Below are 12,628 nucleotides of genomic sequence, written 5' to 3'. Positions count from 1 at the left end.
TCATCCCACAATTCTTTGGATCTTCACTAGAGTATAATGTGTCAAATCTGTCTTTTGAGATGATATCTAAGTTCAGGTAAGATATGTTCTATATATATATATATTGGCTCTTGTGGACTTGTTTTAATTTTCTTGAGTCTGAACTCCCTTATGAGCAATTGTTTGTTCCACAGTTTCACACTGGCTTTGGTTTGGGTGATGATATGGAGCTTTTCCACTGTCTCTTCACCCAGATGTACTCAGTTTGATTTCTGTATATTCCATTTTGTGAGGTACAGGTGTATAGTTGTTTTGTTATGTTGTTTTAAAAAGTTATTTACAGTAAGTCATTGGTCTTACAAAGTTTTATCATGCCATCTTTAGTATCATTTCTATCACCTAGGCCCTATTTTTCAACTACAAATCATTTATCTTTGTTTCCTTGCTTTGCATTCCAATCACCAGTAATCATCAGTACATCTTGATTACATGTTTGACCAGTTTCAGACTAAAGAAATTGGTAGAATTCTTCAGTTTCATAAACACTGGCTTAATGGTTGGTACATAAATTTGAGTAATAATTGTATTAACTGGTCTTCCTTGTAGGTCTATGGGTATTATCCTGTTATAGACAGCACTGTACTTCAAGATAGAATTTGTAATGTTCTTTTGATGATGAATGTGATACTATTCCTCTTCAATTTCTCATTTTAAGCCTAGAAACCATGTGGTTGTCAGATTGAAACTGACCAATACAAGTACACTTCAGTTCATCAATGCCTAGGATATAGGTTTTATGTGTTCCATTTCACATATTCAGTGTTCCAATTATTAATGGGTGTTTACAGCGAGTTTCTACTTATTTTGAGTTGTGCCCATCAATAAGTGTAGACCTCATAAGCTTTACTCCATTCTCATCATCATGGTCAACTCTACTTTAATGAGGTAGCTATTCCCAGTTATACTTTGAGTGCATTCCAAGATGAGGGAAGCCAGTCTCCAGGCTGCCAGTGCACAGCCTTTCTCTTCGTCTAGAGTCTATAGTCTAGAGTCCTCAGCTGCTCAATCCCTCCATGCCATCACGTCTGCCTCCATCTCTGGTGTCTTTGCTTCTCTGGTTAGGGTCCCATGTTCAACTCATGCTCTTCTCTCTTGATGGTCCTAGAGTCCTCTGTTTCTGGAATGCAAGATTAACTACTCCCACTTTTTTGTTATACAACCTCTACAGTTGTGACCATTGCAATTAGGCATGATAACAGCTATTCACTATTGAATCTATGAACACCATCCCCATCTCCTTTCACCTAACCCATCTAGTTGTTGTTGTTGTTGTTGTTGTTAGGTGACATCGAGTCAGCACCGACCCATAGCGACCCCATGCACAGCAGAATGAAATAATGCCTGATCCTGGGCCAACCTCACCACCGTTGCCACACTTGAGTCCATCGATGCTGCCACCTGGCCAATCCATCTCATTGGGGGTCTTCCTCTTTTTCTCTGACCCTCCACCTTACCAAACATGATATCCTTCACCAGCGACTGGTCCCCCCTGACAATATGTCTGAATTATGAGAGACAAAGTCTGGCCATCTTGGCTTCCAAGGAGCACTCTGGCTGCACGTCTTCCAACACAAATCTGCTGGACAGACTAGGAAGAAGGAGTAACAAACTACTTCCAAATATTTAGTCACTGAAAACCTTATGAATAACCCATCTAGACAAGAAGAAAACTATTCAGTGGATATTCTACCTTCTGCTGCATGCTCTGAAACTAGACTTCCTCTTGAAAACTTGTAACCCAGCCAATTTGTGCCTTTTTAGCCTGCCCCTTGCCCCATTTTAGGTAACCAGTGTCTAAGTTGCTCTTCCTTATAAAGTCTTTGTACAGAGGGGATAGGTCAGATACTTGATGTGAAGACTCTTTCCTTCTCAATTGGTATTTTAAGCTACTACATCCATAAGGATATGTCAAGTTCATCAAATTGTAGCAATTTACACATGCTTCCTTTATTAAATTTCTTTATCTTCTCTAGTGGAATCTGATCATCAAGCCATCAAAGATATAGGTCAAATGGCTACTATCTGCAAGTTTAAGTGTTCTTGTGCAAGAGCTGAAAAGAAAATTTCATAGGTCAGCTTGAGAAGACAAAGTCAAATATTACAACAAAATGTGCCAAGATCTGGAGTCAGTAACTAGAAGGGAAGAAGACGCTCAGTATTTTCAAGCTAGGGAAACTGAAGAACAAATTCAAGCCTTGATTTTCATTATTGCAGGATTCTCTGGGCAAATTATTGAATAATGCAGATGGCATGAAAAGAAGATGAAAGGAATACACAGAGTCACTGTACCAAAGGAAGTGGTTGATATTCAACCTTTTCAAGATGTAGCATATGATCAAGAGCCAATGATACTGAAGGAAGAAGTCCAAGTTACATTGAAGGAATTGGCAAAGAACAAGGCACCAGGAACTGATGGAATGAAAATTGAAATCTTTCAAGAAAGTGAGGTGGCACAAGAGGCACTCATTCATCTATACCAAGATATTTGGAAGACAATTATCTGGCCAACTGATGGAAGAGATCCGCATTTGTGCCCATTCCAAAGAGATGATCCAACAGAATGCAGAAACATCAAACAATACCTTTGATATCCCATGAAAGTAAAGTTTTGCTAAAGGTAATACAGAAATGGCTGCAAGCATACATTGACAGAGAGCTTCCAGAGATTCAAGCCGGATTCAGAAGAGGACATGGAATGAGGGATATCATTGCTAATGTCCGATGCATCTTGGCTGAAAGCAGAGAATTTCAGAAAGATGTTTACCTGTGCTTTATTGACTTTGCAAAGGCTTTCAATTGTGTGGTTCATGACAAGCTATGGACAACATTGTGAAGTATGAGTATTCTTGAACACTTAATTGTGTTCATGAGGAATCTGTACATGGACCAAGAGGCAGTTATTCAAACAGAACCTGGGAACACTGAATGGCTGAAAATTCAGAAAGGTGTGTGACAGGGTTGTATTCTTATTCAACCTGTATGCTGAGCAAATAATCCAAGTAGCTGGGTTCTATGAAGAAAACATGGCATCATGATTAGAGGAAGACTCATTAACAACCTGTGATATGCAGATAATACAGCCTTACTTGCTGATAGTGAAGAGGACTTAAAATACTTACTGATGAAGATCAAAGACCACAGCCTTCGATGTGGATTACATTTCAATGTAAAGAAAACAAAATTCCTCACCAATGGGCCAATAAACAACATTCTTATCAATGGAAAAAAGATTACAGTTGTCAATGACTTCATTCTTCTTGGATCAACTGTCTACACTCATGGAAGCAGCAATCAAGAAATGAAACGGTGTATTGCATTAGGCAAATCTGTTGCACAAGACCTTTTTATAGTGTTGAAGACCAAAGATGTCAGCTTGAGGACTATGGTGCTCCTGACCCAAGCCATGGTATTTTCAATAACCTCATATGCATGCGAAAACTGGATAGTGAATAAGGAAGACCGTAGAAGAATTGATGCTTTTGAGTTGGAGGAGAATACTTAAAGTGCCATGGGCTGCCAAAAGAACCAACAGATCCGTTTTGGAAGAAATGCAGCCAGTGTTCCTTGGAGGCCAGGATGGCCAAACTTGTCTCTCAGTGTTCAGACATATTGTCAGGAGGGATCAGATGATAGAGTAGGATATCGTGTTTGGTAAGGTGGAGGGTCAGAGAAAAAGAGGAAGACCCCCAGTAAGATGGATTGGCAAAGGTGGCAGCGTCAATGGGCTCAAGCGTGGCAACAATTTTGAGGTTGTCCCAGGACCGGGCAGTGTTTTGTCCTGTTGTGCATAGGGTCTCTATGAGTTAGTACCTAACTCTATGTCACTTAACAACAACAACAGCCACTTTACAAAATAAGTTGACATTGTTCACTACAGTAGAGTGTATGTATATTTCACAAACCAGCATTTTCACTCTTAGGATATACACAGATTAAAACCTTTGGCTTATATATGTAAGGAATCAAAGATGTTGATAGAAACTTTGTTTTTTAAATGGAATTTAAAAATGATGCATCATACATATTTTCATCCAAGGCATAGATTGGTATTTTAAGTGATGGAAATCTGTAAATGAATGAACTAGTGCTTTAGCTCAGTATGGATCTTGTTGTTGTTGTTCTTGTTAAGTGCCATCGGGTCAGTTCTGACTCATAATGACCCTCTATAGGGTTACTGAGGAGCAGCTGGTGAGTTTGAATTGCTGACCCTATGGCTCAAATCAACCTTGAGGTCCAGTGCTTTATCCCACAGTGCCACACCAGGACTCCAAGTGGATCTTAGAAATAATAAAAAGTTGCAAAAGAATATATCTCATGATATTTTTTATTATTAATCTTAAGAAACTGCAAAAGAGAATTGTTACTCAAGAATACATGTGTAATAGAAGGCTAAAAATATGCACTACATTGGTAATGGCTGCTTCAGTGGTTTAGGGAGGGAGGAAACACAGGAACTTCAAAGATATTACTGCTATTGTTGTTATGGTGCCGTCGAGTCGACTCCGACCCATAGCGACCCTGTATAGGGTTTCCAAGAAGCAGCTGGTGAGCTTGAACCACAGACCTTGCAGTTCAAATGACTTTGCAGTCTGACGCATTAGCCCACAGTGCCACATTAGCCATGTTTTATTTCATAAAATAGGCAGTGTATAATCTTTAAACAGTTTTTCATAGTTGTAACATTTCTTTATACGTTTTTGTGAAAGTCTGATAACTTAACAAGGTAATGTAGATAATATACATCTTACAAGGATATTGCTGACATTTATGTATGGTAATATGCAGATTACTAAGACTCAAAACCACTGCTTTTTATGCAGTTAGATAGTCTAATTAAGAATAGAATTCACAAAAGAGCTGAAGGCGTTTTTAAAATATGCTCAAGGTCAATAAGCAAAGTAAGGGAACATAATTGAAGTAGTCCTTTAAGGCCTGTTGATAATGAGTTGGCCATGTTCATTAGCTGATATTCCTTTACAGTCAATTAAACTAAAAGATACAAATTTCTAATAGTGATCATTTTGTACTTCAGCAAGCGTGTTTAAAAATAATGTCTATATAAGTATGTTAAAGTAACACTTTCTCATTTGTTTTTAGGAAAAGAAAGAAAGACAGGAAAGAATTGAAAGAAAACAAAAGAAACGGCATTCTTTTCTGGAAAATGAGGCACTTCCACCCTGGAGCCCTTCAAGTAGAACTGTGTTCTCCAAAGTGTTTTAATAATTCTAATTGTTATTTAGTGATAATTTATGAAGTAGCCAATTCTAGGCATGGGTTTAAAACTATGTGTTACTTATATAGATAAAACAATCTATTTTAATTCACTGCCAGACATTTTTGCTGACAATAAGAAAGATACTTTAGAGTTTCATTAATGTAAGCACTTTCTGAACTGTAGATAAATAAAGTGCCTCAAATGAAAAGCTAATAATCAGATTGATTTTACCATTAAAATATATAACTCTTCATTATGTTCGGATCATTCTTACAGTTGAGTGATCCATGGTTATTTTCAGTGTGTTCAATCTAGTCGTAAAAAGGACTGGATTGTTTGTTATAATCATAGAAATAAGTGAATTTGTGAGTAAATGTATATGCAGGTAGATTTGGGCTTTAAAATGAACAGTTACTGGAGAACATGCATATATTATTTCTTTGAACACACATCTTTAACTCAAAGCAATTACATTTGCACTGTTCAAGTTAGAATCTTGGCCAGTTGAGGCAATAGTTCAGTAAAACTACTTGGAAAGGCATTTTGTTTAAGAAATATTGCCTTGTATTTTAAAATGTCTGCACTTTATCTGTTTCAGGCTTACGCGACAATCATAGGCTTTTTATAATGAGCCCATCTCTGAAAACTGCCTTTCTAAATTCTGTCTCCCTCTGTCTCTTCATCATCTCAGTAATAGCAAAAGATTCCACCTTATGGTAGTTATAGATATAAACACATTTTTATAGAAATCTCACAAGAGTTCAAGGTTGCTGTTATGTTTTCCAGAATAAAGCCAGAAAGGTAATTAAAGTAATCATCATGCTTTTAACTAATCCAGAATCATATGGTTTATGTTTAAGTGGGTTTATGCGTGGGAAGATATATTTTCTAAAAATGTCAGAAGAACCTTTATTTACTCTGTCTCTGCATATCCTGTATTAATTAGTGTCATACTTAAACTTGTCAACTAGTTTAAGGGAAATCAGCTGTAAGCCCTGAGTTTAAATACTGCTTTAGTCAATAATTCAATGCAGAAATGATGGGTGAGAGTTAACAGTGACTATTTAAGACACTATTAAGTCCTCTCTGATGGATTACAAGTGTAATTTCTCATCTTTATAACAATTAGTCAAAATAAGTGTTACTAGCTTCATTTTACAGACAAACATGTGTAGGCTTAGAGAATCAAATAACTTGCCCAACAGAGGGGGATCAGAATTGATTAAGTCTATCTAAATCGGCCTACCTCAAACAACAGTCTGCTTTTGTTCACACTCTCATGTGGCCGCAGAGAACTCACAAGTTCTGTCAAGACCACTGTATTATTTATGAACTGTAAAAATAATTTTAACTCTAAAACCATGTATGACAGGGCTTCAAAACGATAGAAAAATTGCATTTCTTTTCACCCAATTTTTCCACAAATTTTTGAAGCCCCCTCGTATTAATATCTAGAGGTAATCTTTCCCTGAAGAAAGTGCTTCTTGTTATTAGAGAAAGTGGACCACATTAACTCTATGTAATGAAATGCAAATCCATATAATTTAAGCAATTATATCAACATCTTATATACTATATTAGAATATCAGGAAAATCAATAGGACCACAGTGCAGGTGAAGATAAGAAAGTTGTCATTGGATCACTTTGTAAGAATATACAAATGGTATTAAAAATGAAAGTTCATAGAGAAAACCAGAAACCTTTTTTTTCTCTCTTTCTTTGTCAGACCTAAACGAATACTTCCTGAAATTGAAATTATTACTAGCAATATGAATCATTAGCGTGAGATTCGGTCAGTCTTTTTCATCTGTGTGTATTCCATAGTATAAAACAAATGCATTTTACAATAGATTGTTAAATTTTTATTGTATTGAATTACTTATTCAGAGCTAAAAGATACTTTCAAATTCTAGTGACATAAAAGGAAACCTGGAGTCCCGGTGTGTGCTGTATGATAAGTACTTGACTGGTATCCACAAAGTTGGCTGTGCAAAGTTGGCTGTGGTTATGAGTCAGAACTGACATGATGGCACTTAACAACAACAAAAGGAAAAGTAGAAAAAGTACCTTTGGGGATGTGAGATCATAAATGTATGTCATAGGCTTCACATTACATATTTGCTAAAATTTCTTGATCATTTTCTTTTCTCTGTCATATTTAGTAAATTATCATCATTTTCTCTTAAGTTATTGTGTGAGCTGAATAAAGTTTGTTAATTTGTTATTTAATGTATAATACATCGCATATAATAATGACTTAATGAATTGTTCACTGTTGTCATTTATTACTATCATGAACCCCACTTAAATATATGTGAGATATGTAGGCTAATATAGCATTGATAATGGCTATTTGACATTCTACCTTTTTAGCATGCAAGAAGAAATAATTGCCTTCTGGGCCAGATTAGGCTCTGAGTGCACATGTGGTGCTATAGGATAAGCACAGGACTGCAAGGTCAGATTGAACCACAAGATTGATGGTGCACACTAACCAGTCGTTCCTCTGAAACTCTATACTGGGTCAGTCTGAGTCAGAATCAACTCCATGACACTTAGCAACAATAACATACAGAAAAGTATGGTGGCTCCATAAGATAAGCACTGGGCTTCAAAGTACAGTGTCCATGGTTTGTGTCTGCCAGCCACTCCAAGAGAGAAAGTTAGGCTTTAAAACCTTGGAAAACCTATAGAGTGTCACTATGGGGCAAAACTGACTCGACAACACTTAGCAACAGTAACAACATACACAAAAGGATATAGAGATGCCCTATATTAGGGGCCTCCTGTCAAAACAAAGCACTGATTTTTATGGTTGTAAGGACTTCTGGTGTTGCACTGTAGGATTAGCACTGGACTGCGAACCACAAAGTCAGCAGTTCAAACCCACCAGCTGTTCCTTGAAAACCCCATACAGGAGCGCTCTGAGTCAGATTCGACTTCATGGCACTTAACAACAACAAGGTAGGATGCGATGGGAAATAGATTTTTGTTCTTATACAGGGTCACTGAAAGTCAGAGTCAACTCTTAAGGCAGTGGATTTGGTTTTTGGCTTGTCAGCATTTAAAACTTTCTATTCTGTACAAAGTAAAGATACATCTTAAGTACTATGTATTATATAGTGTTATATGTTATATATGATCTGTAAGATATAGATCTACTTCTTGCTTCCTAGCTACATTGGCAGAATAATATATGCTATGTAACCTCAAGGTTAGCAGTTCAAATCCACCTGCTGCTCCTCAGAAACCTTATGCAAAGTTGCTATGAGTCAGAAACTACTTGATGGCACTTAACACTAACAAGCAAATGCTAAACTGGAGATTTTGCTGAGTCCTTTTACATTAAATATGTGGTTCTGCTATTCTCAAGTATGTATATCATATGTAATTGTGTAATGTTAACATGGTGAATAAAATTCTTGGTATTCAATTTAGGATGCTGTTTTAAGAATTATTTGGAAAGATATTTAATGTGTACTTTTGCTAGCATGTTTTCGTGCAATTCAATGCTTAATTTATTAAAATCAATTATTCAAGAGTAATTTTGTTGGGTTTATTAGAGTGTGTCATCTGTTCATAGTGTTAGGGAATGTTGTATAAACTTAGATTATGAACTGTGGATAAAATATACTGATATCCCGTTTTCATCAGATATGACTAAAATTTTGGATATAAAACCAATTATTTTTACTTTAAAAAGCTTAACATTACCAAGACAATATAATTATATAATTGATAAGTGATTGTTGTGTGCCATGGAGTCTGTTCCAACTTGTAGCGACCTTGGATAGGGTTTCCAAGAGCAGCTGGTGGACCTGCAATTACCAGTTCAGTACTTAGACTGACAGCACCGCAGCAGGGCTCGATAAATGATCAGAAAATGCAAATAAGCAGAAGTCGCTCACAGTCACACAACCCAAGGGAATTAGAGTCAATACATTAAGGAACCCTAGTGATGCAGTGATTAAAGTGCTCGGCTGCATTGTTTAAAGCTTTGCCACTTTGAAATTGAAAATACCTTGTAGTCAAATTAGAAATGTAACATTAAAGTAGAATATTTTTTGTATTTATTGCCAATTAGTATTTCTTTCTCCGTTCAGTGACTCATTTTAAATGTAGAATGAACTGGTTGAAATGACCTACTGTGAATTTTTTTCTGAACCAATATCATTTAATAAAAATTTTTTGGAGCTGTTGTTATAGTCAAGAATACAGCACTAAACAAGACATGTCTTCATGAAACTATGTTACATATTAGTAGTGACAGTAATTTCCTATGTTTCAAATATTTTTGTATGCCTGGCTTGCTTAAAGACACACACACAAGCACACTTACAAAAGATACACATGTGTATACCAGCATATTTGGAAAGGTGAAATATACTGTACGGACTTTGGAATGACATAGTGCATCTTAAGTCTTTATTTTGAACTTATGTCTATGTGCCTTATTTTGTTGATAAATCAGGATTTACAAATAATGTATTATATTGTTGTTGTGTGCCGTGGAGTCAGTCCCGACTCAGCGACCCTGTGCAGAGTTTCCGAGGCTGTAAATCTTTATGGGAGCAGAATGCCTCATCTTTCCCCCACGGAACAGCTGGTAGTTTTGAACTGCTGACCTTGCGGCTCGCAGCCCGATTTGTAACCACTACTCTACCAGAGCTCCTTTTGGTACACAAAGAATCATAAGGCATGGTTTCATTTTTAAAGGCCTTAAAAACCTATTTGAAATGTGGTATAGATTTTTAGAGACAGACCACATGCCCACACCCAAGTAAAACTAGACTGATTTCCCAATATTCTTAGCTAAACAAAGTCTCCTCAGGAATATGTTAGTGACCTAGTCAGATGAGGCACATCTGAGCACTCTTGAATCCCTAACAAGCAAGTTCTTACAGCCTAATACTGCCAGTGATGTTGTCTGTGCAGTATAATTAATGCTTTAAGAAGTTTTAAAGACTTCTTCCTGTGTCACATTGTCATTGAAGAAAAATTTGCATCACACATCTATGATTCCATTTATGGCAGTGCTTACAAGAATGTTAGAAGTTCTTGGATCAAGTAAACATCAGCAAAGCATGTCTTCATGTGGGAGGAGAAAGTAGGATCAGTGTTATTAAAACTGCCTCAAGAATCTCAGTGCCGTGAGAGACCAATCTACACTGTCCAACTCCACAATCTGATTTAATATTTATTCTGTATCATATGGATAATGAGTATAGATTAGGGGCTAAGGTGGCAAATCTGACTTTAAAGCTACAACAATGAATTTTTAATAGAGCTTGTAATATGTGTTTAAGTAAACTATGAGGAAGAAAGGCCTGGAAATCTATATCCAGCAATCAGCCATTGGATCCCCACATTGATCATAGAGATATTAGATCAGGCAGCATTTGATATTGTTGTGCATGGAGTAGCCATGAGTTGAGGGCCAATTAACAGCGATCAACAAAAATAAACTACAACAGTTGTTCAAAGAGTAGGAAGGAGATAAATAAAATACAGTAAAAATTTTTGCATCATTCAAACATGGTTTCAGTAGTATATTAACAGGGAGCTGCCAGAAATTCAAACTAGAGTCAGATGAGGACTTAGAATGAGGGATATCATTGCTGACATCAGAAGAATCTTGACTGAAAACAAACACCAGAAAGATGTTTACTTGTACTTTATTCACTTTGTAAAGCCACTTGACTGGATCATAACAAACTGTGGATAACTTTGAGAAGAATGAGAATTCCAAAACCACTCATTGTACTCATGAGGACTCTGTACATAGACCAAGAGGCAATTTTTAGAACAAGGGGATGGTGAATGGTTTAAAATCTGGACATAGGTGTGCCTCAGTTGTATCCCTTTACCATATTTATTCAATATATGCTGAGAACATAATCTCAGAACTTGAATTCTATGAAGAAGAATGTGGCATCAGTATTGGAGGAAGACTTAATAACTACCCATATGCAGATGACATAACCTTGCTTGCTGGAAGGTAGGGGATTTGAAGTACTTATTGATGAAGATGAAAAAAACAATGACAACCTTCAGTATGGATAGTGCCTCAATGTGAAGAACACAAAAATCTTCACAACTGGACCAATAAATAACATTGTGATAAATGCAGAAAAGATTGAAGTTGTCAAAGATTTCATTTTGCTTGGATCCACAATCAACACTCATGTAAGCAAGTCTAACAATGTAGTTCATTAGGCAAATCTGCTGCACAAGACCTCTTTAAAGTGATCTAGAGCCAAGATGTCAGTTTGACGACTAAGCTGTGTTTGACCTAAGCCATGACATTTCCAATAGGGGCAAGGTATTGGACTGCAAAGTTGGTTTGAGCCACAAAGTTAAGAGGTTCAAACTCACCTGCCACTCCTTGGAAACCCTATACAAGATCGCTATGAGTTGGAATTAACTCAACTGCACTTACCAACAACAACAACAACATATGCATGACATTTGGGCAATGAATAAGGAAGACCATAGAAGAATCACACCATTTGAATTACGGTATTGACAATATTCAAAGTACAATGGAATGCCAAAAGAACAAACAAAGCTGTCTTAGAAGTCCAGCCAGAATGTTCCTTGGAAGTGAGGATGGTGAGACTTTGTCTCACATACTTTGGACATGTTACTGAGGCAGGGAGAAAATAGAGTTCATAAAACAAGATTAAAACCTGGATCATTTACTGAATAAAATATTGTGATTCAGTCCTTCAGGATTACTGAGGGTTCTGCCACCACTGCTTGAGCAATTGTGAAGATGTACAGGACACACCTCGTGCACATAGCTGAGCAGGAGTATCCTGGAGTGAGGAAGACAAAAACGTTTTATGGGCTTGATAAAATTCCTCAGAAGTATCTTTGAGGAATGACTAGCAACATAACCAGTTCTTGGAACACTTGCAATGCCTCCATCCTGGCTACTTCACTTCATGACCTCCCACTGAGAATGGCCAAGCACCTTGAACACGGTCAGCTTCCCCACTGTTAAATGCTGTCAAGTAGGTTTCTACTCACGGTGACCCTATATAGGGTTTCTAAGTAACAGTTCGTGGATTTGAGCCACAAACCTCACAGTTAACAGTCCAGTACTTATCCTACAGTGCCACACTAGGACTTCCAAACATCACCTTATTGCTGTTGTTGTTAGGTGCCATTGAGTCAGTAGCAAATGATAGAGGCCTTATGCACAGCAGAATGAAACACTGCCCAGTCCTGGGCCAACCTCACTACGGTTGCCACACTTGAATCCATCAATGCTGCCATTTGGCCAATCCATCTGTTTGGGGGCCTTCCTCTTTATCTCTGACCTTACCAAATATGATATCCTTCTCCAGCAACTGGGCCCTCCTAACAAT

General features: G+C 37.1%; 1 protein-coding gene across 1 annotated transcript in view; it reads left to right on the top strand.

The window, feature by feature from the left end:
* Positions 1 to 5,259, top strand: part of MAP9 (microtubule-associated protein 9) — a 51,324-nt gene extending 46,065 nt beyond the window's left edge. Inside the window, exon 14 of the mRNA XM_006867933.1 lies at positions 5,137 to 5,259. Within this exon, the coding sequence (XP_006867995.1) occupies positions 5,137 to 5,259 (123 nt within the window). The remainder of the gene's footprint in view (positions 1 to 5,136) is intronic.
* Positions 5,260 to 12,628: the final 7,369 nt, after the last annotated feature.

Source organism: Chrysochloris asiatica, unplaced genomic scaffold (genome assembly GCF_000296735.1).
Source record: "Chrysochloris asiatica unplaced genomic scaffold, ChrAsi1.0 scaffold00112, whole genome shotgun sequence".
NCBI classification, from domain to species: domain Eukaryota; kingdom Metazoa; phylum Chordata; class Mammalia; order Afrosoricida; family Chrysochloridae; genus Chrysochloris; species Chrysochloris asiatica.
The sequence above is the reverse complement of the archived record's forward strand: the minus strand, read 5'-3'. Positions and strand labels throughout refer to the sequence as shown.